This window comes from Perca fluviatilis, chromosome 12 (genome assembly GCF_010015445.1).
Source record: "Perca fluviatilis chromosome 12, GENO_Pfluv_1.0, whole genome shotgun sequence".
Classification (NCBI taxonomy): Eukaryota; Metazoa; Chordata; class Actinopteri; order Perciformes; family Percidae; genus Perca; species Perca fluviatilis.
Genome location: NC_053123.1, coordinates 16,380,881 through 16,408,511, shown reverse-complemented (window position 1 = coordinate 16,408,511; position 27,631 = coordinate 16,380,881). Strand labels below are relative to the sequence as shown.

Sequence of the window (27,631 nt, the reverse complement as noted above, 5' to 3'; positions counted from 1 at the left end):
CTTGCAAATAATATCAAGTTTCAATAATAGGCAACGTTTCAGTCCAGTACCGAAACGTTGCCTATTATTAAAACTTTATATTATTTGCAGGTAAGACACTTTTTCTTTGCAACTCTTGACCTACTTGTCCACCTCCTACGCACCTGTCTCACGTTGTAGATGTGCAAAGTATTTTTCTGTACTGAGGTCTCAAAGTTACCAAAAGAAAAGTAGGAATTAAAAAGAAAATGTACATTTTAGATGTGAGGGTGTGGCATTTGTTAATAGTTTTGGTCATATTCTGAAGAAATAACACAATTAAATTTGTGATTATTCTTATTACTTATCCTAACCTTAGATTTTCAGTTAGTGCCTAATGATTATGGAGTGCTATATTTTTTTAAGTTGTCACCTCCCACACTGGTAAAAGTAAGCCACACTTCCTCTGCAATCACTGGCAACATTTAGTTCAATTGCCAATGTTCATGAGTAGGTGGAGGAAGGCAAGTAGCTGGCAGGAGCTGTTGTCGGACTCCGAGTGGGCGGCTGGATCTATTGGAAGCCGGATGTACCGCTGCAGAACCGGATCATATTAAACATTGAGAATGGATTAGTACAACATTTTGCAGAGTATGTAGTAGCTACACGGAATGTAAAACTGATGATTAAGAACAAAGTGTGTCTGAAACATCTTGGAACAATAGCAACTCTCTAGCTAAACTAACTGTAATTTAAACGATAGATATGCAAGTAAGCTCTCCAGAGCTAATACCGTACATTGCATTTTAGTCTCATTATTTTCTGAAGTGGAGAACCACATTTGCCAATACTTTAAACACATACCTGCAGCCAGCAAGCCATCTGAAATAGACACACAAATGAACAGCAGGTGGTATTTTTAGCTTAGATTATCACAGAGATCGAGAGACGGCATCAGGGTGCTGGGAATACCGGGCTGGCTGATTTTATTTAGCACAAATAAGACATTTTATCCACTGCACTCTACCTGACCATGTTTTTTTCCCTAATGCTAGCTGGCTGCAGGATGAGCAGCAATTCTCTCTCATTTTGTGTTTTTGTGGCTTTGACTAGTCTGAAGGGATATGACAGGGAAATAAATGCTATTCAACAAATCCATATAAATAGCCAAGAAAAATTCTGTTTGCTGCACCTGTAATGAATGTCTGCTTTTACTTAATCCCTCATCAGTCATGACCTAGTAAACAATGCTGCCTTGTACAGTAGAGCAACACAGTAAACCTGGGACATAACACAATGCATATGTATATTAGATGGAAAACAAGTAATTAAAAGGTTATTCAGCATTACCCACTTTTGCCTGAGGCCCTAAAAATAGAGCTTGGATGAAATCTGCTCATAATTAGATTCACCAAAATGAGTGTGATACAGTCATTTCCACAGTAAACGCTGAATTCACACCTCCCACAGAAAGCTCATCACTCCTAGTATGAGCAGCGTATTTCGTCTACTACCTTGGCAGAATGTATTTCCACTGAGGAGCACAAGCTCCATCTAGTGCCCAGTGAAGTACAACTGGCTGTGCTTTCAGGCATTACATGATCAGACTTGTCAGAATTATGCATTCATCTTGTCTTGTCTGTGATTATATCTTTCTTACTCAGTTTTTCTGTTCTTTTTGAGGCTGGAGTCTCAGCTGATGACAGATATTCAGACCATCCTGCAGCTGCTGCAAAGACAACCGACACTGGGACCTCCAGCCTACAGCACTGTGACTGCCAGTCCAGACTATCACAGACCTGCTGTGAAGGTCCAGCCAGTTGCTCTGACTGCAAGAGATTTTTTCAGCCATGCAGGAACTCAAGTAAGGAGGTTTTAGGAGATAGAGACAGTTTTCATCCCACACAGTAAGTTATTTTTGCACATATGTTCATGAAACATTGCTTTTTTTCTGGCAAAGCACAGAAGTCGTGCATCAGCTGGCATTTACAATCACTAGTCACATTCTCACCAACTCATCAGTGGTGTTTAAGGAGGCAATGAGGCCGTTTCTATAAACTGACATGTTTTATATTGCTTTGCTCCTACCTGTTTTGATTGATTTTTTGAGTTTGTCTACCACAGTGTTTGCCAGAAAGTCTGGACAATCACAGGAACCAATCTGAGCCACTGTCTGACACCATCTGAATTGTCTGGATGACATTAGCCTCGCCCATATGAGAGTCTAAACAGGCAAAAAAAAGTAATAAGGTTTACTGTATGTGGAGAAGTTTTGCCTTAACTTCACTTTTTTGTACAGTAAAACTTCACTTCACATACAGTACTTTTTATTTTTTTTAAATATCACAATAAATGCTTTTTTTCTAGAATTTATGACTTCACATTTGAAAATTCACCTCCAATTCTAAGCCTTTTTTAACTAAGAATTGAAAGCAAGTTGAAACAAAATATTGAATGAAGACCACATGTTGCATGATAAAATCGCATTCTGTTTTAGAGTAAATACAGGTCCATTAACTCCTAAACCGGCAACTAAGTTGCATATTCTGCCACTCTTCTTCTTAGGGCCCCAGCCTCCAACTGGAGAAGGCCATTCAGGAATCCAAAGACTCTCTGTCAAGCTTGGCCAACCTGAATGCGCCCATTGAGGGCAGCCTTACATCATTGCTTGTACAAAGACATACAGAGCCACAACAGCAACAACAACAGCAACAGATCCCTGGGCATCAACAGTCTGCACTGATCCTTCTTCCAACTGAAACCTCTTCCACCTCCTCTTCCTCCCAAGCCCCTTCTGACTCCAACCTGAACACCACTGGACTCCATAGACCTGTCTCAGACCAAGAGTTCCCAAGGCCATAAACCTTCCAGCAGCACAGAGTTCATATATCTGGGTTGTACTTTAAGTAGCATCATTTTAGCAGCATGCTGGCACAGACATCTCTGTTGTCCATTTGCTATGGCTTGATAATAGCAGTAAGATGTGTTTTTTTTCATTGTGCATGTGGATAAAAAACTGTTTGCTGCAGTTAACAGTGTGTCAAACTGTTTTCTGCAGTTATCAGTGTAATAACAATGGTTACATATTGTGACATTAATTTTATCAACACAGTAGCCCTCTGATGGACCATTTAAGCATCATCCCACACACACTCAATATGTACATGTAGATGCCCAACCAATCAGAATGAACTTAGTCAACCACACAGAAAGTGGCCCTATACAGCACTTTCCCATATACTAAGTCTACAGCTTCAGGGATGCTGGTTAAAGGGCTCCACCTGGTTGTTATATAACTAAAATTACAACACCTAATCAACTTTCTGTTTCACCCAGGCTTTGTACTCTAATGGGCTCTAATGGACTCTGTACCACTCCTTGTGCCACAACATGTCATGTCCCAAAAAACAATTGGTCATGCTGGGCTGAGTGGGCCACAAGGCTAGAGTCAGCCATAATGAACACCTCACCTACTGTTTGCAAACGGGTTTCAAGCACCAGTGCACCAGTCCAACTACATTCACAACTTTATTCGTGGACCCCAGGAAACAGACCTAACAACCTTGACCATGAGAGAGAGATGTGTCGCTCCCTCCATCATTACTTGCTAAGCAAGAGGAGCTGACTGACCTACCTCACACTAGACGGGTCGCAATGTCTAGCAACACCCATCACCCAGGCCGTAGCCGCTATAGCTCACCTGTGCAGCAGATGGAGGACGGCCCAAAAAAACAGCAAGTGCATGAACAGCATGACTCAAGCCAACTGCTCCTCAACATCCCCAGGTAAGGTACCTTTAGGTGATGAGCATGCTTGGCAAGATCCAGGGAGAGACCAAAAGCAGGCACTTATGGCAAAGACAGACACTCAAAAACCACTCAAAGTCCTTCCTGGTCCGTTGAAGACTGATCAGGACTAAAGATCGTATGTGCTGGCTGGAGGAGACCCATCTCTGTCACCAGGTTGTCCAGGCAGTTTGCAACCTGAGACTTAGAAGCAAGAATGAAAGCTAGGGCCCTGCATGACTTTGTGTCCTCATTGCCATCGTGCATGTACTGTATTAGTACCCAAAGCATGAGGAGGTAACGTTTTCACTACAGGAATATAATGACGCAGACATTGTTCCTCCAGTTGCTGAAACATTTGCATGGCAACTGACTCTGACGCACTGACAAGGCCATAGGTTGAAACACATATGGTGAAGTTCCACTGCTGGAATAAACCTGGTAAGTCCTGTTAGAGCCTGTTAAGAGTCTAAACCCTGTGCAAATACAGACTCTGTCACTCAGAGGCCCTGCATATAAACAGACTATACAAACTATTTTCTGCAGCTATTAGTGTAATACAGCATTATTACAAAGGTGTGAGAACAGTTTTCTTATCCTTAGTAGTATGCCCATCTTCTTTGAAGTGTGACTCAGGGTTTATGGAAAATTGCACTGCAATATACAGCACAGTATCAAGTATACTGTAGTTTTCTTTTTTAAACGATGTGCATTATTACTGCAGTCGCTGACGTGCACCTACTGTACGACGTTAAGCCAACAGAACACACCATACATGCTTGTCTGGGCAGATATTATAACATGCAGATTTACGAATATTCTGCTGTTATCCCAGAGCTATAGGCCTCTGACAAACAAGTATGGTGTAGATATTTCTACATGGCAGTGCATGTGTTTTATATTTATATATTTTACTGTTTTGCACTGCTTATGAGCCCAAAGTAGCACATTTCAATATAAAATGATGTCAGCATATTTGTCTCTTTTTAGGATGTATTTAGAGGGTGTGTTGGGAGATAGGGGGACACATTGAACGTTAGTAGCGCATAAGCAGGCCTCAGAGAGGGTCTTGTGCCTATACAACCAATCTAAATGCTAAGTCAGCATCATCTTCATGTATAATTAACCATGACATTGACAAAGCATATCGTTTCCCTGTACTGTTTTTATTAGCAATGTACAATAAAGTTAAAATGTTATTAGACAATTGTTAGAAAGTAAATACATTAAATGTAAATTATATGAACAACTCTTTATCAGAACAGTAAGTAAATATGTTTGTTTTGAAGATGTGGGAGCAATAAATGAAAACACTTTTAGTTTTGTCATATAGGCGTATTTCCAATGAAAATACTGTCATTACTCAATACATAATTGTTCACGAGTTTCTTAGTTCATATTGGTATGTCTTAATCTGCAAAGTTAGTGTAAGTGTAAGAGTAAAAAGAAGAATTCCCTTTCTGTGGAGTATTCCTGTAAAGTTGCAAATAACTTAACACGGTACTTAATAGCCCCATGTTTTTAATTACTCTGGCTGATTAGACCTCTCCTCAGGTTGAAGCTATGCAGAGCTATGGTGGGAATTACATCAGGTCACAAAGTCAGTGGTACAATGGTAAAGCTGTCCCACTTTTGTAGGTGCAAAATGAGGGTGAGGGAGAAGTCAAACGGTTTTAATCAGCCACAATAAAAAAAAAACACTTACAGTACAGGCCAAAAGTTTGGACACACCTTCTCATTCAATGCATTTCCTTTATTTTCATGACTATTTACATTGTAGATTCTCACTGAAGGCATCAAAACTATCAATGAACACATGTGGAATTATGTACTTAACAAAAAAGTATGAAATAACTAAAAACATGTCTTATATTCTAGTTTCTTCAAAGTAGCCACCCTTTGCTCTGATTACTGCTTTGCACACTCTTGGCATTCTCTTGATGAGCTTCAAGAGGTAGTTCCCAGAGATGCTTAGCACTTGTTGGCCCTTTTGCCTTCACTCTGCGGTCCAGCTCACCCCAAACCATCTCGATTGGGTTCAGGTCCGGTGACTGTGGAGGCCAGGTCATCTGGCGCAGCACTCCATCACTCTCCTTCTTGGTCAAATAGCCCTTACACAGCCTGGAGGTGTGTTTGGGGTCATTGTCCTGTTGAAAAATAAATTATGGTCCAACTAAACGCAAACCGGATGGGATGGCATGTCGCTGCAGGATGCTGTGGTAGCCATGCTGGTTCAGTATGCCTTCAATTTTGAATAAATCCCCAACAGTGTCACCAGCAAAGCACCCCCACACCATCACACCTCCTCCTCCATGCTTCACGGTGGGAACCAGGCATGTAGAATCCATCCGTTGACCTTTTCTGCGTCGCACAAAGACACAGTGGTTGGAACCAAAGATCTGGAATTTAGACTCATCAGACCAAAGCACAGATTTCCACTGGTCTAATGCCCATTCCTTGTGTTTCTTGGCCCAAACAAATCTCTTCTGCTTGTTGCCTCTCCTTAGCAGTGGTTTCCTAGCAGCTACTTGACCATGAAGGCCTGATTTGCGCAGTCTCCTCTTAACCGTTGCTCTAGAGATGTGTCTGCTGCTAGAACTCGTGTGTTATTCATCTGGTCTGTAATCTGAGCTGCTGTTAACTTGCGATTTCTGAGGCTGGTGACTCAGATGAACTTATCTTCAGCAGCAGAGGTGACTCTTGGTCTTCCTTTCCTGGGGCGGTCCTCATGTGAGCCAGTTTCTTGTAGCGCTTGATGGTTTTTGCGACTGCACTTGGGGACACATTCAAAGTTTTCACAATTTTCGGAACTGACTGACCTTCATTTGTTAAAGTAATGATGGCCACTCGTTTCTCTTTACTTAGCTGATTGGTTCTTGCCATAATATGAATTCTAACAGTTGTCCAATAGGGCTGTTGGCTGTGTATCAACCTGACTTCTGCACAACACAACTGATGGTCCCAACCCCATTAATAAGGGAAAACATTCCACTAATTAACCCTGACAAGGCACACCTGTAAAGTGAAAACCATTTCAGGTGACTACCTCATGAAGCTCATTGAGAGAACACCAAGGGTTTGCAGCGCTATCAAAAAAGCAAAGGGTGGCTACTTTGAGGAATCTAAAATATAAGACATGTTTTCAGTTATTTCACACTTTTTTGTTAAGTACATAATTCCATATGTGTTCATTCATAGTTTTGATGCCTTCAGTGAGAATCTACAATGTAAATAGTCATGAAAATAAAGAAAACTCATTGAATGAGAAGGTGTGTCCAAACTTTTAGCCTGTACTGTATGTGACAATTGTATAATACTGGTAGGCCTACATAGATAAGTAGGCTATACATGACACGCCCCTATAAACAGTTGATTCCTGTTAGGTCACTGTTAGATTAGAAACATTTGTCTTTGGTGTTTAACATTAGAACACAACTGTACATGCCTCAGTTAAGTGCTTTAAAATGTGTGTAGGCCTACAGTAGGTATTGGTGTACAGACCAACCTATAATGGTCTAATACTGACACCCAGTGGCCAGTTTAATTCTTGAGCTTGTGGGAGAAATGAAACTCTTTCAGTTTCATTTCTCCCACACTCTCAATACAGTGAGTCATCGTTTTCTTTGCTGCCAGTAGTTTTTAACTACGCCGGAGCCAGCCTGTAGTCTATACTGATCAGCCTTATCGGACGGTTAGTGGAGTCGTAATGGCTTCCGATGACGACGATGTCAATGTGGGTCTCATTGAAGTCTACAGGCATAGGTTGCGAGACCTTATTGTTGTGGATCCGGTTCTGGATCATTTAGACTTTATCGAATACGACCAAAAGGAGCAGATCAGACAAAAAGCGAGGACCGATGGTAACATAGCGGCTACGAATCTACTTATTTCCGCAGTCATAAAGAAGCCACACAACCTTGGATGGTTCACGGCATTTGTTGATGCTTTGAAACATTCAGGTTGTTATTCTGCTGCGGAATATATGCAGGTCCCCCCCAGACCTGAAGTGGAGGCAGAGAATGATACCTGTGTCAAGCTTATTCAGTTGCTCTCTCCCAGTCTTGTGGAAATGCCGACTGAAGAGGTGCGCCTCCACTGTTTCTCTAAAGGCCTAATCTCCCAGGAGGACTCGGACATTGTAAGAACACTGTTTTAGTGATCCACTGCTGATCATTTCTTCATTCATTTTGATTTCATTCATTGCAATATGCATTCACAGTAAATGTATAGTAGGCCTACTGTCAATATGTAGCCTAGTTTGAATACAACTTTACTGTTTGCAGTTTTGTTTTCTCAGTTCACCTTAAAGACCCAGTAGATGTGTTTGCAGTGATTGACCACAAGATAGCAGACACATGCACTTACCTGTTTTGCAGAGCACTGCACTTCACTCTGATTGCATAACCAGTGTACTCCAGTTATTATGCTCATTTTTTAGATTCAAACTACAACAACAAACAAAGGACCCATAAGTGGAGCACGTGAACTTCTGAGATGTATCGTGAGAGCTCAAACAGGATGGTTTTCTACATTTCTCGATATTCTGCGTGAAACTGACCATAAGAACCTGTATGAGCTAACAGGAAGGCCATCAGACTTTGACAACAAAGGTAACTAGCACACCCATCACAGGGAATGTCATTAGTCATTAGATCTTGTGGATAAGAAAAACAAATATATTTGGTAGAGATTATTAATTATAGCAACTGGCAAAGTGTGATTTATTTATTTCTCATTAGGCTCAGATGATAAACTGCCTTCACTGATGGATGAATCTACAGGAAGTGCAGCAGCAGCAGCTGAAAGCTGTGATAGCCCACAGTTAATGGACATCAGCATATCCGAGGAGCCTGAAGCAGGTCTTACAGAACACCTCTATTCATCGATCAATTCGAACAAATATATTTTTACATGTGATAACAGCTGACCGTGGTCTTGATTATGTACATATTGAAAAAGTCAAGTAACTGGATTTGTACATTCATACTGTCCAGTAGGCAGTTTATGGTTCAGTTCACCCAAATCACAAAACTTAAGTTTATGTGCAATGATTTTATAGGGACACATTTATCAAAATTCTTTCTTAAGTAGAAGAAAACACCCAAAAGAGTCACATATGCCATTCTCAAACTGTCCATAAGGATTACCACGAGTAACCGGGAATGCTTGTTGAAAAGGTTTTTCAAATGTAATTTATTTATGCTTTAAGGATCACACAGACCATTCAATTCACCTCTCTTTTAGTGGAGAGGCAGCAGGAATGTCTATCTGCAACTACTGTATCTGCATAGATACCACCAGGGATGAGAGGTGAAATCTCCCCCTTTGTCATTTGGGTGAAGTGACCCTTTAGCAGCTGGTAGGCTACTCCCAACACAGTAAACAAGGCTAACATTTATGTTCTGCCTTTATTGACTGTGATTTTTATACCTTGGTGGATATCTTTTCAGACCTATACGAAGCAGTGAGCACTGATCCCAGACAACTACCACACAGCTTGGAGCCCCCACAACAAGGTGTGACTGATCCGCCCCTATACATACTGTTAATGTTGTTAAGGTATTCAAAGTATTGTAGTAATCCAAAAAGCCTGTTCTGGGTCCTAGTAGAGCAAACGCGAAAACCAAACTCATAGCGAGAAAAAACGTAGGCTGGATGTGTAGATTTACTATCATAAAGTCAGAATGAGTATGTTTGGAACGGGTTGCAAATGGAACCTTTCTGCCTGCTCGACACCAAAGAATATGTTCCATGTGTTGTACTATGATGAAACGCATGGAGGTCAAAGAGGACAGAGCATAACCAGAGCTTCAAATGAAAACCACATGCTGACTCTATGTCAGCGCATAGTAAAGTGATGTAAAGGAAAGGTTTAATTCAAGTCACTGTGGAGTGGGGCCTTCCTCTAAACCTCTAGGCCTAATGAGGCAGTGGAAATAATTATATGATAAAGGAAGTGTCTTTTATGTTCTTAATATGAGGCTAGAGTACATGTTGTCTCATTAATGTGAGTAATGTCATAAACCTGACTGGTTGGCCAGAGTGCACCGTAAAAACAGAAAGGATTACATGTAAGATTGATCATCCAGACGAGTTGTATGTGCGTCAATATTCGTGGCTCTTTTCAAATTAATTTCACTGCACTAAATCAAACTGAAAAACAAGCCTGTGGATTTTCTGTTCTTATTGGAACGGTACTAAACATAGCTGATTGTTGACTTTCCAATTGTAATAAGTTTAGCGTCTGGGAACTGCTGGTAAAAATGCAGGGGGCCTCACAGGCCACTGTTTACTTCTTATTGTTGTAAAGCTCTCTTGCCATCGGCACAGACGTGTATTTACTTCTATGTAGTTGCTCGAACAGCACTTTAACCTCTGGCATACCAAGTCTGAGAGAGAAAATTAAACGCTGTCTGCACTGAGAAAAGAAAAAAAACCTTCTGGGGGTTTGAACTCATAACTAGGGTGAAACGTGGAACCTTGAGTTGGAAGTAGCAGAGAGCGGGATACATGCACATTGATGTTGGTGCCTTAGTCATGTTTTATCCCCAGCCTAGACAGAGCAAATGAGTCATGGCCTGCCAGCAACTTAAAGTCTGACTGAAGTGAATCATAGTAAGTCTACTGTCCTTAAAAATAAAACACAATGCTGCCACAATAGAAATCAGGACCAGGGAAAACAGTGAAATGACATGTGATGAAATTGAACACTCCAAGCAGCTTGAGAAAATTAAATAATTGATAAATGAACGCAGATGTTAGCTTGTGCCTGATGTTTGATTATTTTTGGAAAATTTGAGCCGGTTGGCTTTCAAATTGGCTCATATCCCTCTTTACATGTGACGTGTGGACGTGTAATGATGTTGTAAAAGGCCAGAATACATATATTTATTTGAAATTGAACAATGATATCCGCTGGCCTGCTTTTGACACAGTTCTTTAAATTGTTGAACTTGTTTGGACTAAGCAATAAAATAGTACCTCTTACTGACATGATTTGTAGTGCAGTGTTCATATCTGTACCACCTAAGACGTGGTTTGATAGGTGCTCCACTCAGTGCTTGTGTATGTGTTATAAAGTGTTCAGTGTGGACTCTGCAGTGTTATTTGTGGTTTAAAATCAGTAACAATGAAAGTCTGAGTGCTTAGTGTTTGTGTTTTAAATGTAGAGCATATTCAATGAATTTAGTTCATATGCATACAGTTTGTTTTGCATTTTTAACAGCAGCTGTAAGAAAACATTCCAACACAGGACCAAAACCACAAACAATGACAAGCACAGTCGTTTCCTGCTGGTAATGCCTGTAATTGTGGGTTGCTGACATAGACAAGAAAGTTTTGTATGTCTGAACCTCTGCTCTGCATTGCTCATCCAGAAGCAGCGGCCAGAGGCCCAGAAAAAGCTGATATTGTTCTTCGAGATTATCAGAAGGATGTCGCTAGACCTGCCTTGGAGGGGGAAAACATCATCATATGCCTCCCGACAGGAAGTGGTAAAACCAGAGTTGCAGTTTATATTACCAAAAAACATCTGGACCGCAGGAGGGCAGAGGGGTGTTCAGGGAAAGTGGTTGTCCTGGTGAACAAGGTACAATAACACAAGTCTGGTATACCTGATGAATGGCTTTGCACTGTATGTTGACCTACTTATGTCCTTTTCAAATCCAAGGAAAACATTCTGTCTTTCAGTCCATTTGCACATGTGGGTCAGCTCACCACAAACTACAGGCTATGAGGTTTAGATGTTCCCCTGCTCTTTAGTACTATTTGGCATGCATGTGATCTGCTCTGCACTGGAAAAGACCATTACTTAATACATTTTGGATTAAAGGTTTTCCAGCTATAAAACAATTTAGTTGAGTTGTAAAACAGCTTGAGAAATAGTGATTGTATGTGACTGAAACTGATCATATTGGTTCATTCTTCAAGACTGGAAAGAACAGAATTATAACTTGCCTAGCAGTGTCCCTGCAGAAAAAAAGGGAGTGTCTCACCCTCATATTTAAACAATGAACTAAAATCTTCTAAATCATGACAGAGTCATAACAGCATTTATTGTGATCATAAACAAACACACCCTCACATCGTCAGGAGTTTTGTAGGAATATAAACAATGCAGCTTAAAACTGCATAAAACTGAATGTGCTCTGGTGTCCTGCAGGTTCCTCTTGTTGAGCAGCATTATTCCGCCGAGTTCTTGCCGTTTTTGAAGCCTTCATATAAAGTGGAGAGAGTCAGCGGAGACTGCCAGCTCAAAATCTCTTTCACAGAGATCGTGAAGAACAACGACGTCATCATTTGCACAGCCCAGATCCTTGAGAATTTCTTGGAGAGGTCTAACAACGGGGAGGACGAAGGGGTGAAATTAAGCGGTATGATTTTACAATATGATTTTACAAAAGTAAATAACTTTTAGTAATTTCCTTTGGTTTTTAGTAAACTTGATCACCACTTAAAAACAAACCAGTGTTCAAAATTGAAATAAGGTCAGGTCACACACTATATATATATATATATATATATATATATATATATTTTTTTTATAAAGTCTTCCTAAAACCTTTAGTTAAAATCTGTCTAGGCTTAAACCACAGACATTGACAGGTTTTGGAATAGAAAGCCACCCGGAGGACTCATAACAACTCCCCTGATGATACCTGACAGGATGTTGTCAAAGTCTTCCAGCTCTGCTGTTCACTCTTGTTGGCACTCACCAGTCCAAGGTGGAATAGCCACCTCAGTGGAACATATGCTGTTTGTTGAAACGCCTGAGAGCGTGTCCTTTTTCTTTTTCCTTTTTTTCCTATCTCCTGCCTTCCAGGCCACACGTCTGTTCAAGCCATCAGTGTGTGGCTGATCAAATTCACATGAGAGCTTCTATCACCCACAGTACATCAAGCTGCCACTTCTCCATACTCTTTTTCCTTCAGGGACACATTTGTGTCACTCTGGTTAAACTTGTACATGTGAATGATTATTATAATTCACCTCACTCACTCGCACTATTGTAAAATACTAAAATAAGAAATGAATTCCAGCACATGTTATTGTGTGGCTGAAACTGCTGCATCAGGTTCCTAGAAAAGTGCTGGTTTGTGTGGGAGAATCTCTCTTACAGAAAGATGTTATAATCTGCGAGTGACAATCACCTCTATTTATTCAAGAATCACAAATAAATGACATATATAAATAGCATTGCTTGGTTAAGAAAATTGTAGTCCCTGAACGGTAATGTAACAGTGAGAGATGCAGAAATGTAAATGTTATTGTTTCAACAAAGCAAGCAACAATCTTGCTCAACAATATTCTTACCAGATCTCTGAGTCTTACAATCTCTGAAAAATACTGTACTGTACAATACATTCATTTAAATGTTTGGTTGTCTTCTCTTCATGTAGATCTGACACTGATTGTAATAGATGAGTGTCACCACACTCAGAAGGGAGAAGTCTACAACCACATAATGATGCGCTACCTGATGCAGAAGCACAAGAACAGAAGGCTGAAGAAGGAGCAGAAGGAGCCTGTGCCCCTCCCTCAGATCCTGGGCCTGACTGCCTCACCGGGGGTCGGGGCAGCCACGATAATGAAAAAAGCTGAGGACCACATACTGCGCGTAACCACTTTTCTTAGCTTCCTGTTCACACCTATGTAGACAAAAGCACAGTGCACATATTAGGCTATGTGTACAAAATATAAGCTACATCTTACAATGTAATGCAATCAACTATAATAACCGCAGAGTCTATAAGGCTGTTTTCACCTGGTTTTAAAATCGTCCTGAGTGATCCAATCACAATTGAACAGCTCTGAGTATCCCACCTGGCAGTAGAATGTGTCTCCAAATGCATCTTGATTGACCACTTGACTCACTTTCCTGGTCTATATGCAGATATTTCTGTTTGCATATAGGCTGGTTGTGTTTGTATACATTTCAGTTGTTACTCTCAAATAAATCATACATTAGAAGCGTGCGATGACAAGTGAAAAGCGATGCCTACAGTCTGTCTGTGTGCCGAAAGGACCTAACTTTTTTTCTGCGTGACGGCGTTATGTGTTTTTTGCTGCTTCACAATAAAAGCTTTTAAATAACTGGGACTTTTGATGGGAAAGGAAACGTATTGTCCACCCTTTGACAGTCGCTCCAGCTTCTAAATAGCAACAGTAGACATTGCAACGTAGGAGCAGGAATGTCTGTAGTGATATTCTACATATTCTTGAATTTGTGTCCATTTTTTAAAACTAAAAATAAGGTTATTGTATACCTGGCGACGTCCATGCCACCAACAGTGGGGCACAGAGCTCCAGAGAGCCAGGAATATAAGAGCAGGCAGCACTGGAACAAAAACACAGACAGTATGATAATAACATCCAAAACACGTTTCTGTGACGTGACAAATACTTTGAATGAGTACATAGGTCTGATCACATTTGAGTAGGCAGTTCTTTATGTGGCTGAGGACACATTTGCGTACACACTATAAGTATGTGGTCATGTGGTCTGAGTGATCGGATCTCAATGCTTCCTGGTTGCATTCACACCTGTACTTAGAGCTGTCCACTTGTGATCAGATCACTCAGGGCAAATTTTAAAACCAGGTGTAAACGTGGTTTACAGCCTATAAAATCACTGAAAAGATTTTTTTGGATTGGAGTACATTTTACAGCTGTGGCTCTAATAGTGTCCACACCTAGTATATACACTTCACCATAAACAACATAATTTTCTTTCTTTTAGTTTCACTTTTCATCTTTTCTTTTCATCTAAATCCTGCACCGGTCGGCCTTAGTCATCGAGAATCCTGTTCGTCCAGTCAAGTGGTTTAAAATGTTCCACATTGCCTCTGCAAACACACCAGCCATTAAGTTTCCTACAGCCAAAGAAGTCAAAAATTGAAAACAGCCTTTTGGCTTCAACTCTGGCATGCAGAGTAGAAATAGTGTGTATCACTGCGTTGTCTGATTTTGATTAATTCAAAACATTTTAATCTGTTCCTCTCTTTCATAGATTTGTGCAAACTTGGACGCTTCCAAAATCATGACAAGTAGCCTTGGGGAACACAAAAGAGAACCAAGAAAAGTCGTTCAAACTGTTGAAGACAGAAAAGAGGTACATTTGTTCATCGGGAAATGACACGGTGGTAGCTTCTTGGTACAGTTTCTCTCTAAGGAACAGCATTGGGAGTGTTATATCTTTGTATTCTTTTCAGGATCCCTTTGGCGATGTAATCAAGAACATCATGAATGCCATTCATGCCCACGCAGAGCTGAGCCCCACCTCTGACCTTGGCTCTCAGAATTATGAACAGTGGGTTGTTCAAAAAGAGCGAATAGGTGAGCACAATTTTTTAAGCTTCAGGGATACTGACCCCCTGTCCATCTTTTGATAACAAAGTACCTGGCTTCTTCTTGTCTCTATCCATTTTAGCTGCAACAGAGGAAAATCAGAAAGTGCGGGTTTGTGCAGAGCACCTTAGACAGTACAGCGAGGGCCTGAATCTCAGCAACACCATACGCATGCGTGATGCCTTCAGTTTCCTGAACAAATACTACGACGAGGAGATTAAGAAAAAAGCCACACCAGATGATGAGCGGGACATACAAATCACAGATACTGAGAGATTCCTCTTCAATTTGTTTAAAGGTATGTGGTGTTTGGCAAAAGCCCAAGTGACTTGTTGTTATCAATACTGTTATGTGTCGTAGCATTTTAACCCAGTAGTTAGACATTTCAGGAAAGAAGCTTATTTGCTTTGTTGCTGAGAGTTAGATGAAAAGGTCGATACCAAATTCATATCTGTGAATATAGGGCCCGTGCTAGTTAGCTTATCTTAGCATAAAGACCAGAAACATAGGGAAACAGCTAGCCTGGTTCTGTCCAAAGGTAACAGAATCCACTATGCAGCACCAATTTCACTAACTAACATTTTATATCTTGATTGTCTAATCCGTACAAAAACCGAAGTGCAAAACTAGCACGTTGTGGTTTCATGGGTAACTTCCTGGTCTTGGCTGGTTGCCTGGTAACCCAACAGCTATAACAAGTTTTTGAGTTTTTTCGATTTTGTACAAACAAACAAGATATAACTAATTATTTAATTAACTCAATATAATTAATGAGCTCTAGATGTGCTGGCAGATTTAGTTAGCTTATCCCCCTTTCTTCCAGTCTTTTAATCTACCATAACTAGCTACTGGCTGTAGCGTTATGAGATGAAAGTTCTATCAGTCTTCTCATATAACTCTCAACAAGGAACAATGAAGTAAATTAACCCAATTCCTTTACCCTCTAAAATGATACAAAGACTTTCTTTGAATTATTTTTCTTGCAGATAAAAAAGAAGAGCTGCAAAAGCTCGCAGATAATCCACAGTATGAAAATGACAGCCTGACGAAACTAAGGAGTAAAGTTCTGCATGAGTTCAGCAGCAGGGAGGCGGCCAGAGGGATCATTTTCACCAAAACACGGCGCAGCGCCATTGCTCTAAGTCAGTGGATACAGGAAAACCCCAAATTTGCTGACATTGGAGTCAAAGCCTCACATATGATTGGAGGAGGAGACCAGAGTGTTGTTAAGCCAATGACCATGGTGAGTGTGCATTACACAAACTGCAGCACATTTGCCTCTATCATTCAACACACTTCAAATCAAATTCACACTTACCCTCCTCTATATAAATGTGTGTTGATTAGGCCGAGCAAAGGGACGTGTTGACCAAATTCCGCGATGGTGATGTCAACTTGCTGATTGCTACCACTGTGGCAGAGGAAGGTTTGGACATAGCAGCGTGCAATTTCGTTATTCGATACGGCCTCGTGACCAATGAGATTGCTATGATTCAGGTCAGTGATGTCAGTCATCAAATGAGGAATTACATGTAGTGCCAGTTAACGATTATCACTTCTATGTGCAGTAATAAAGGCACCATTATACAATGTTACGATGAAATATTAAATTGGTTGCTTAATACTGACTCTATCATTACCTTTTGCAGGCACAAGGCAGAGGAAGAGCTGAGGACAGCAGTTACACTCTGGTCGAGGTGAAGAACTCTGGGGTCGCTGAGAAGGAATGTGTTAATGAGTACCGCATTAACATGATGAACAAAGCCATTGACAAAATCAGAGCCTTAGATCAAGCAGACTACGACAAACGGGTACGTTCACTTCAAGCTTTAAAAAGAAAACCGAAACCCACATTCCTGTGTAAGACTGTTCTCTGTGATGTTTTCTCCTTTCTTTAGATCTTGGAGTTTCAAATTCAGGCTATAATGGAGGAGAAGGTGAGAATGACAAAGAAGAAGCAGAAATGCATGCAGTACGAGAAGTGTGAAGTGAAGTTTAGCTGCCGAAGCTGCAGCAAACCCGTTTGCACCGGCGAGGACATCCAGATCATCGAAAACATGCACAGAGTTAATGTTACACCAGAGTTCAGGTACGAGTCGACTTTTAACATTGTTCAGTGCTGTATGCCACAACTTATTATGATGAATTATATGCATGCTTATCAAATTTGTTCAAAATCAAATACTGAATTGTTTTCTTTTGCAGTCAACTTTTTAATAAGAGAGAAAACACGACTCTTCAAGAGCGACTTCTAGATTATGAGACCAATTACTTCATAGCATGCAAAGACTGTGGCCAGGTAAGTGTATTTTTTGTGTGGACATTTTGGGAAATACACTTATTTGCTTTCTTTGGTAATTGAACAAGCCTTTGCTTACTCAATGTAAACACCTAAATAAACTACCATATCATCCATTTTATGTTTTAATGTCGACGATTGATTTCAACGATTTCTGTTGCAGAGATGGGGTTCCATGATGCTCTACAAAGGAATCGATTGTCCCTGCCTTCACGTGAAAAACTTTGTGGTGACGTTCAACGGAAAGAAGATCAGCAAGTGCACCAAGTGGAGTGAGCTTGCCATCAAGTTTCCCGCCTTTGACTACGCTGAACATGCGAGCCGTTTGGCAGATGACGAAGACACTGACTGAATCACAACTACGTAGACTCACTAATACTCACAAAAACATTGACTTCTGTTGAATTATTATGTTTGGCTTGAACAGCATGAGTTACTGCACCTATGACACTGGTAAATGCAATGCTTCCTTTGAGTGCTACAATGTGCACGCAATAACTGGAGTCTGATGTTGGTGGATTTAAGAATGTACAATAGTTTTCATCTTTTTTTTGGGAAAAGGCTTATTTCAAAAATATGTAAGATTGTCAATATATAATTTTGCAATGGTGTTGTTGGTATATCGGAAACTATATGTTGAATTTACTGCATACACTCTTTAACAGTTATAAAGTACATATTGTGTGCATCACTGATACAAAAAGCAGGGGAAATGATTTTCCTCTCAAACCCCTGTGGTCTCATGAGATTGGAGCCACTGAGCCTGTGATAGCCCAGCAGAGCCCACCTGTCAACACGAATGCAAACAAACAGGTGCTGGTGAGTTTCCATTACAATAAATCCAACTGTTGAGCCAGTCACAGCTGCTATTTTTAGAACTATTTTTTAAAGAATTGTTTCCGCAATTGCAAATAGAAACCTGTGTGATCTGATTGTCCGGGCATGCACAAACATGTTGTATGGATCTTTAAGTAATAAAAGTGTGTCTACTATCTGGCTTAAGTAATACTTTTATTTATTTTTAAATTGGATATATGTTCTTAATAATTAAACCACATTCTAATAAAAACTTCCCCAAGATAATCACTTGCCCAACACTATTATTGTGGTTATTTTCACAACTGGAAAATATGTCTAGCTCTAGCTGCTTTCTCACATTTGTTGAGGGAATGACTTGCGCTCTCGGTGAAAAAGCCACTTCCTAAATACCATCAAGTTGTGGGCTCTTGGAAAGTTGTGCAGGCTGCAGACTTCAGGGAGGCATCTCTGTCTGCTGTCGGACTCCTCAGGAATGCAGCGGGAAGTGTGAGAAGCCTAGTTTCAACTAAAAGTAGGACGTAGCTCAGTTTTCTCATGTTGTCAACTTTAGTTTCAAGCTATTGTTACGAGTTTGTTGCTGTAAGAGTATGTTAACCAGGCTGCTTGTCCAAGAAGTCACTTTAAACTTCACATCATCGACCTTCAAGGATTATTAATATTGAAGACTGAGAGCTTCACGGCGACTTCTTCTGCATCATGGTCAGTAGCCTAATCGATTCATCAGTTTAAATAGTGAGAAAATGATGTAGCCTACAATACCAATAGGCTACAACTAAACATTAGTAAAAGTAAATGACTTACTGTGGACAATGTGCAGCTCACTGTTTGGGATACATTTACTACAAAACGAGAACCTGCAGCGTCAGCCAGTGTTTGACTTCAAGAAGAGGATGTTTTTGCAACTTTTGTGTCACCTTTCACAGGGCTGCAGCAAGGTGCTGTGGGGGGTGATAGGGGCGGCTGTCGTCATCACGTTAATAACGATCCCAGCAGTTTATTTCAGCAGTAAGTTCAAGCTCAGTCCTGTCTGTGCTTTTTATTTGTGTGTGTGTGTGTGTGTGTGTGTGTGTGTGTGTGTGTGTGTGTGTGTGTGTGTGTGTGTGTGTGTGTGTGTGTGTGTGTGTGTGTTTTTTTTTGTGGCGCCAAATCACGTATTTGTTTGCGCTTGATTCATTCATTTTTTTTCAAGTTTTGTTTTGCTGTCTGAATATGTGTATTTCCTATTTATCCGATTGCCTTGTTTCAGTAACAAACATGTGAACAAACAGGCAATGGTGATATGATTTATAAGTGGCTCTTATGTGGATTATCAGTGTAACAGCATGCTGCTGGAAGTTAGAGCGCCACCTTGTGACGAACAGATGTAGGAATGTTTTCATTTCTCATTATTAGCTAAATTTAGGTGGAATATATAAGTACATTTATTAAAACACTGTACTTAAGTAGGCTTCAATTTTGCCATGCTTGTACTTAAGTATTTCTATTTTATGCTATGTACAGTAAAGCTATCCAGCAGTATATAAAGCAATTGAAATTAGCCCACCTTTACCAGCTGCACACAGTGCATCACAGATTATCCAATCTTCTAAAAAGGGCCATTGTGCATTAAGAGAAATTTTACTTATGGTATTTTAAGTATATTTTGATGCTAATACTTTTGTACTTTTACTCGAGTATGATTTTGAATGCAAGACTTTTACTTACTTTTACTTTTACTTACTTTTACTTTACTGCAATATTGCTACTTTTACTTAAGTAGAAGATCTGAATAATAATATTTCATCAGACTTATATAACGCTTTTCAAAGACGCTTTACATACTGTAGGATACATATAAAAAAAACAAGCAGTAATCATTTTGAATACTTCTTCCTCCACTTGATTTCTAAGCACTAATGCAGCATGTTCATAATTTCAGAATCTGATCGTGCCAAAAGGCCTTTTACCCTCGAAGATTACTTCAACAACACCATTAGGTGGAAATCCTACAATTTGTATTGGATATCAGGTATCACCTCTGGTCAAATCACTTCTATTATACAGTTTGTTCTTCTGGGCAAGATAATATATGGATGTTGTGTACAAATCTCTCACAAGCATATTTATTGTGTTTTATATCTGCAGACAAGGAGTATCTGCATAAAACAAGAGATGGGAATGTCTTCCTCCACAATGCTGAAACAAATGAGGAGTCACTATATTTGAGCAATTCAACCTTTGTAATATACATATACATTTCAAATTTGAACATTTTGTAACAATAAACAATGTTATTACTAAATAATAACTTATTTTATATACATTTTTCCATAATCGTTTTCATTGTAGGCTCAAGTGGATGCCACAGATTACATGTTGTCAGGTGATTATAAATACATCGCTTTTGAAAGCAATTTCACAAAGGTGAGAAACTGCAACTCCCAGTGAATGTTTCCCACTTAGAATAGTTCAACTTTACAAGATGTTTGCTGTAAATGTCACGTTTGATCATAAAAAAAGCTGATAAGAAAAGTTTGAAAACAAGTTTTGTGCTCCGACAGAAATGGAGACATTCATTCACAGCCTCTTACTCCATCTATGACAGGGACCGTTCGTAAGTTGCTGTGTTTTACGACGATACAATACATCATTTATCATTATATGGACAAACCCATCAGACCAATAGGCAGTGATTTACTTGGTGTCACCATCAATTATTTTCATACTTCTTTCCAGAACATTTCTTATGCCTGTGAACTTTCCAACGGTTGTGCAGTACTTTGCCTTCGCCCCAAAAGGAAACAAATATGTAAGTTGACTCCATGTTATCATGTAGCCTTGTCTTATACAATATTACTGCTGCTTTAACATCACTGGCTTTAAAATAAGCTGCCTTAAATGCTGCCTTGGTATGTGAGGCAACATGGGACTCCAAAATAAATATCAGCTCCTGTGAGACTGTGGTAGAAAGTGTACTAAAACTTGTACTAAATCTATAATGATCTAATGCTACCACCACTAACTACCTTTTTTGTTTTGCAGGCTTACGTTTCAGACTTTAACGTTTTCTTCAAGTCCAACGTCACTGCTGAAGCTGTACAAGTGACCCACAATGGTAAAAAGAATGAGATCCTTAATGGTGTCCCTGACTGGGTATATGAGGGTATGTAACGTTTACTTTTTTCAGATATATGTGTCTCTATATGGAAGATGGTTACAGATTTTTTTAATTCTCCCAACAATTTCAGAGGAAGTGTTTGGATCAAACAGGGCAATATGGTGGTCATCAACTGGAAAATTCTTGGCTTATGCAGAGTTTAATGATACAGATGTTCACAAAGTGGAGTTCTCATGGTATGGAACCGAGCAGTATCCTCAAACAGTGGCTGTTCCGTACCCAAAGGTGGGATTTTCATTGTCTGTCCTGATTTTCAATATATATTTTAATAGCACACATTATATACACTCTCATTATTTATCAAGAATGTTACATTTGATTGTATTTGGTGCAGGCTGGATCTCCCCTTACCAAGGTGAAACTGTTTGTGGTTGATACCACAGATCCATCGCGCCCCACACAGGTGGTTGCCCCCGCTTCTGTTGCTTCTGGGTCTGTATATTCTTCAGTTCATAGCATCACTTGAATCAAACTGCATTGAAAACAGAGGCAAATGCAATATCCTCATGGTCTTCCTTACCTTGTCACTTTCTGTTGCCTTTGCTCAGCGATCACATGTTGTGCTCAGTGACCTGGGTTACAGACGAACGCGTCGCTGTGCAGTGGGTCACAAGGAAACAGAATTACGTGGTTGTACAGATCTATGACTTTGATGGAAGCAGCTGGCAAGAAAAACAGGTAGCTGTCAGCGTCTCTGCTTCTCTCGATCACGACCAATGTGTTGACTTCATGGTCATGTAAGAAAATGCTAATTAACTGCAATAAATGCCTCTGCTCTCTATAGAAATTTGAGCAAACAAGCAAGACAGGATGGGTCGGCCACGTAAGTTTCCAAAAGGTCTGCCACCATTGATTGTTAATTATTTGTTTGATTTGGTGTATGACTATAAAACATCACCTTTTTTTTAGTACGTGCCCTTACCTCTTTTCTTTGCTGATGATAAACTCAGTTTCTACAAAGTGATGAGTGACACTCAGGGCTACAAGCATATTCATTATGTGAAAGATGTAAGTATTCTTTCAATTATATCAATGCAAAATGTACTGCACAGTTAGCTTCCATCATGCCTTTGATGTTGAGTGTTTCACCTATTTTGTGAAGGGCAAAGCAACACCTATTACATCTGGGAAGTGGGAAGTCATTTACATATCCAAATTAACAAAAGATTCCATGTGAGTGATGATGACGTACATCTCTGGCAAAACCACATAATAAAGAATGTTAGAAAGTAAATGCGTGTAAACATGACTTGTGTAAATCTCTTTTCGACAGCTATTTTGTGAGTAATGAGTACCAAGGAATACCCGGGAAGAGAGAGCTTTACAAGTACGGAATTTCTTTTAATCTGTGTGTTGGATTCTTCGAGCCCAGGAAGACCAGCAGACACATTAGCCAAATATAATTGGGATTAATATGCAAGAGCACACTAAATTAGGATGAGCTGGCATGAACTGAATGACATAACTTACGTAAGTTGTTTGTTTATCAGGATTCTGATTGGAAGCAGCCCTTCTGCTCCTCAGTGTCTCACCTGTGGCTTGCGTAAGGACAGGTGTCAGTACAACTCTGCTTACTTCAGCTTTGACGCCTCTTACTACCGAATGGATTGCTACGGTTAGTTACCCATTCACATTTTCTCTTAAGCAATAACTCATTCAGGGTTGATGTGTTGGGGGTTATATGTGGTGGGGAGCATCTGTGAATACTAAAGTCGTACAGAAGACTTGATGTATAATCCAATAGTTTCTGCATTTTCTATTTATTTATTTTTTTCCAGGACCTGGGCTGCCCCACTACACACTCATTGACAACAGGGGATCAGGTGCAGGTCTGTATACTTACTAACCCCAAGCCCATTGTTGAATTATTTATTGCAATTATTCTTTTGCCATTAATTATAGTGTGTTTGAAAGTAGAAATATTTTTGATATTTGCTTTTATCCTGTTTTTGTGCACATCAGTCATTTCCAGTATGACAATTGTTGTTATTACATTTTTTTTTCAGAGCTCGCTGTTCTTGAAGAGAACAAGGAACTGGAAAATATTCTGTCAGAATTCCAAATGCCAACAATGCAGTATGGGACACTTAAGGTTGCAGGATATGGTGAGACAACACAATACATGTTTAAAATCCCTTACAGTATGTTTGAAGATACACAAGATAATACCCTTGAATAATAATCTGTCTGATATGACTTTTTTTGACACACTCATAAAAGAAAAAAGCATGAATATACAAATATGTTTAATTTCAAATGTTACTACTGGGCACAAAATGTCTTCTACTTAACTGTGAAGTCCATTCACAATGTATGTGCACTGGAGGTTTCAAGCTTCCACACCACGCTCGTTAAAGTTTCATATTGGACCACGATTGGCTTCTAAACCATGTCTGTCACAAAATCCTGCTCGTACGAACACGTCTTTAACTCAGATGAACACAAAGAAACTTTCCCCCTTCAGCAGATGAATGTGAAAACAGTCTTCTAGTGTCTCTGCACATACATCATTCTACACAGTGAAGGTCACACATCAAGTGAAGGAACAATATGCAAAACACATTTCTGAGTGGGGGTGACTTTAAATTTAGATACATTTCATCATGTCGGGAGCTTCAAATGAGGTTTTACTTTTCTAAAAGGACTAACTGGTGGAGTGGTATTGAAGTATTTAGTTATATGTAGGACATCTTAGAACAGAACAATACTATTTATCAGATATTGGATGGGTAGAAACCTTTACATTTGAAACATACATTTGTCTTTTTGTTTAACTTCCTAACTTATTTGCCACCAGATCTTTGGTATCAAATGATGTTACCACCAAATTTCAAGAAGTCTAAAAAATATCCTCTTCTTATTGATGTGTAAGTAAACTGCACTGCTTAGCACTCCATCCCAATATAATTCAGTGAGCATTCCTTACTGTGACATTGTGTGATAAATGCTGTTGCTGACCTGTGCAGGTATGGCGGCCCCTGTAGTCAGCAGGTGGACTATCGTTTCAAGCTGAACTGGGGCACATACCTCTCCAGTTCACACGGGATCATCATCGCTAGCTTTGACGGAAGGGGGAGTGGTTACCAGGGCGATGAAATAATGCACGCAATCTACAGGCGCCTTGGAACATTTGAAGTGGAGGATCAGATAACAGCTGTGAGGTGAAGTGTGTCTGAACATTCAACTACCTCATGTTATATCACATGCACTGTGAAGTGATCTCATTTATTGGCTTCACCCCTCTGTGACAATCAAAGTTATGTCATAATATTCATAAATAATTTGTAATAAATGTCTGGTTTAGTGGATATCCAAATATGTTTTTGATAGCTAATAAATGATTTGTGTGTTGTAGGAAATTCATCGACATGGGTTTTATCGACAAAGACAGAATAGCAATTTGGGGCTGGGTAAGTTGCACTCTGTCTTGTTGCTCTCTATATTTCTCATTAACTTATGTTGATATTCAGTGTGTTTGCATTCACTAAATTCTAACCTTCAGTCATATGGTGGCTACGTCACCTCAATGGCCTTGGGTGCTGGAACTGGACTCTTCAAGTGTGGAATAGCAGTTGCCCCAGTGGCCAAGTGGGAATATTATGGTTGGTGTACATACATATATTTAGTATATATTTCTACAGTCTATTCTGAGAGCACTATATACCTCCTTTTTTTTCAGTGTACTTAAAAGAGTACTCCACCGATTTAGCATTGGGTGTCTATAACGTCGTCAGGCTCACGATAGATGCTTGAAAAAAGGGTCAAAGTCGATGCAGTAGCACCAGAGATATCTTTTTTTTTTTTTATTCCATGCATTCTTTTTCCTTGCCAAAACCTTCCACCTATGTTACCCACAATGCAACCCAACCACCGACAGTTGGAGATTCCGGTGTGTTTTGCTAGTGCTGGCTCATGTAGCCTTGAGCCACTTGCCTCAAGCAGAGATGAGAATTGGGTTACAGCGGTGATAGTCTCGCTTTGCCCGACCATCCTCCACATTCTGTGGAGGAGGGTCTGGCTAGTCCACAAAGCACTCTGGGATGGGAGAAAAACATGCACTGGTTTATTGGCATTTCTTTAAACCAATCACAATCGTCATGGGCGGCACTAAGCTCTGCATGGAGCCACTGCAAAATAGCCTCGGGAAGGAACTTGTTTTGGTGGAACATGTGTACATTCAAAAGTTGTTTTAGTCATGCGAGAGAAAACTCAGATTGGACAGATAGTCTAGCTAGTGGTCTGGATTTACCCTGCAGAGATCTGAGGAGCAGTTAAACATATTCCTCATAAATCCACCGGAGTTTAAAATTCCAACACAAAGAAAGCGGGGGGAAACGGACATCGGCGAAAAGACATGCATCCTGCTGAATTTCCTGAGGCAACGGAGCAATCCCAGAAGTGGAACGTTGAGGATATAGACTACAGAGGTGTGGTACTTCTTTCTAACTCCACAATCCCAGACAACCCTGAAACTTGTAGCCGACACAGACGACACATGTCACTTGTGGCAGTTTATCAGAATTCACAGAGCTCCCTCTGGATTCACAAAAGTTTTTATACAACTTTTTTTCACATATTCAGTACTCCTTAAGACCTGTAAACAGACTTTGATGTGTAAAATTGGTGGAGTTCCCCTTTAAGGATTCAAATCTGTATTTAAAGCTTGTCAACTCTCTAAAAAACCTCTTTCCTTATGTTGAATAAGAGTAATTTGTATAGTATGTACTGTATAACTGTGGTATTAACTGAGTTTTTTTGTTGCAGATGCAGTGTACACTGAACGCTACATGGGCAAGCCCACAGAGAATTCAGACTCTTACAATGTAAATATTACACAAGTCAGCTCTTTCACAATAACCTTTTCAAACTACAGCACAATTCTGACTTGAGACATACGGTACGTTAGTAACGGTGACATTTCTATTATATTTAACAGAATTCCACAGTGACGGCCAGGGCAAAGAACTTCAAAACAGTAGACTATCTATTGGTTCATGGCACAGCAGATGGTACGTTTTATCCAACTCTTCTTTTCAGTTTCTGAGCATGTGGTAGCCTTATTTTCAACAGTGTACCAGGTAACACAGTAAAGCCTTGTACAAATGGAACCTATTTGCCTTGAGCTTTGATGTTCAGTCACGTAGTGAAAGCACTGTCTTTCCTGTAGACAACGTCCCGGGGAGAAGAAAAAAAACAAAGAGCTGGGGGGAGAAGAAAAAGGGGGTTTTTGGGGTTGGTTAATTTTGGCTTTGGGCAGTGGGACTAATATTGGCTTTGATGGTGTTGATTTAATGAAAGTTTCAAATGGAAAAAAAAACTGTCATGTGTTATTATGCACAAATGTCTAAAACGTATATGATTTAAAATGTGTATAATTTGATGTGTATAATGTGTATTATTTGATAATGTTTTATAATTTGATACTATATGCACTGATGCTTGCCATTCATTTCAGTGGTACACTGACAGGGACCACAGTCTCAGAGGATCAGCTTTCCGTCATACATACACCCTCATGAGCCACTTCCTGCAGAAATGCCTCCTTAATCCCAAATAGATGTGAAGAATGTAACAGCTTTTATAGTGAACATTACCACAGTAAATTTTTTTTTTTATTTGTGTATTTTTCTTACTGATATTCTGAAGTGTCAGGTTGATTTTTATGCAGCAATGGATGTTCTATTACTCGTACAAATGAGCATTTGTATTTTATGTGGATTTAGGGAACCTTTGTCAGGATATCTGACATTTAATTATATAAAATACTAAAAGCCATTGCATGCATTTATGGTTGAATATGATGTCAAACAACAGATCAATTGCACTGCACTGATTTGTTGTGAGTGTTGTAATTTGCGTTGCAGTCATGTTCTAAAGAATAAAAATTGTTTTGAAATATAACAGTTTCATTATTTATACAGTATTTAATTTTAAAACATTTTTCCACACATCCTTACTGTATAAACATACATTACAATTAAAACAAATTAAGCTGGGGGTGGCCTCTGGCTCAGTCCTGCAGCGGTGCGGGTTTGAATCCGACCTTTGCTGCGTGTCATCCCCCATCTCTCTCCCCCTTTCATGTCTATCCACTTTGAAATAAAGGTAAAAAGCCCCAAAAAATAATCTAAAAAAAGAATTAAGCTGTGCATGTTTTGTGTTTCTCAATAAACACCCAACATGTTTTAGTTTGATCCTATGAATTGTCATAGTGAACTTTATAAAATAGAACTTCACATTTTCCTAAGTTTTAAAGCTCACTTCATG

The 27,631-nt window shown here is 39.7% G+C and overlaps 3 protein-coding genes across 4 annotated transcripts in view; all 3 read left to right on the top strand.

Moving 5' to 3' along the window:
• LOC120570230 (potassium voltage-gated channel subfamily H member 7-like) overlaps positions 1-4,950 on the top strand; it is a 39,609-nt gene extending 34,659 nt beyond the window's left edge. Inside the window, exons 14-15 of the mRNA XM_039818467.1 lie at positions 1,642-1,822; positions 2,524-4,950. Coding sequence (XP_039674401.1) covers positions 1,642-1,822; positions 2,524-2,820 — 478 coding nt within the window. The 3' untranslated portion in view covers positions 2,821-4,950. The remainder of the gene's footprint in view (positions 1-1,641; positions 1,823-2,523) is intronic.
• A 2,395-nt stretch (positions 4,951-7,345) lies between these two features.
• ifih1 (interferon induced with helicase C domain 1) lies at positions 7,346-18,471 on the top strand. Of its 2 annotated transcripts, none has more exons than XM_039818444.1 (16): positions 7,346-7,881; positions 8,182-8,353; positions 8,483-8,602; positions 9,194-9,259; positions 11,123-11,331; positions 11,905-12,115; positions 13,142-13,359; positions 14,752-14,853; positions 14,954-15,077; positions 15,172-15,387; positions 16,076-16,332; positions 16,437-16,586; positions 16,739-16,900; positions 16,988-17,178; positions 17,295-17,388; positions 17,552-18,471. In XM_039818444.1, the coding sequence occupies exons 1-16, from the start codon at positions 7,450-7,452 to the stop codon at positions 17,738-17,740; spliced, it is 2,913 nt and encodes a 970-aa protein (XP_039674378.1). In that variant the 5' UTR covers positions 7,346-7,449; the 3' UTR covers positions 17,741-18,471. The 2 variants fall into 2 exon arrangements, with proteins under 2 accessions (XP_039674378.1, XP_039674377.1); XM_039818443.1 differs by having other exon boundaries at positions 11,120-11,331.
• A 146-nt stretch (positions 18,472-18,617) lies between these two features.
• Positions 18,618-27,262, top strand: LOC120570068 (fibroblast activation protein, alpha). Its single transcript, XM_039818294.1, has 25 exons — positions 18,618-18,906; positions 19,131-19,212; positions 20,126-20,215; positions 20,332-20,426; positions 20,536-20,610; positions 20,748-20,800; positions 20,923-20,995; positions 21,229-21,349; positions 21,435-21,589; positions 21,699-21,796; positions 21,913-22,042; positions 22,149-22,187; positions 22,274-22,372; positions 22,467-22,537; positions 22,638-22,691; positions 22,855-22,979; positions 23,143-23,193; positions 23,371-23,469; positions 24,162-24,231; positions 24,331-24,525; positions 24,720-24,774; positions 24,867-24,966; positions 26,129-26,187; positions 26,301-26,373; positions 26,785-27,262. The coding sequence occupies exons 1-25, from the start codon at positions 18,904-18,906 to the stop codon at positions 26,919-26,921; spliced, it is 2,202 nt and encodes a 733-aa protein (XP_039674228.1). The 5' UTR covers positions 18,618-18,903; the 3' UTR covers positions 26,922-27,262.
• Positions 27,263-27,631: the final 369 nt, after the last annotated feature.

Excerpts from the sequence above, each read along its gene's own strand:
- ifih1 (XM_039818443.1), top strand. The coding sequence starts at position 7,450 with ATGGCTTCCGATGACGACGATGTCAATGTGGGTCTCATTGAAGTCTAC. Across the intron at positions 12,116-13,141 it reads CGAAGGGGTGAAATTAAGCG|ATCTGACACTGATTGTAATA; the intron begins GTATGATTTTAC and ends CTCTTCATGTAG. Across the intron at positions 17,179-17,294 it reads AATGTTACACCAGAGTTCAG|TCAACTTTTTAATAAGAGAG; the intron begins GTACGAGTCGAC and ends TTTCTTTTGCAG.
- LOC120570068 (XM_039818294.1), top strand. Across the intron at positions 22,043-22,148 it reads GCAGCTGGCAAGAAAAACAG|AAATTTGAGCAAACAAGCAA; the intron begins GTAGCTGTCAGC and ends TGCTCTCTATAG. Across the intron at positions 22,980-23,142 it reads CTACCGAATGGATTGCTACG|GACCTGGGCTGCCCCACTAC; the intron begins GTTAGTTACCCA and ends ATTTTTTTCCAG.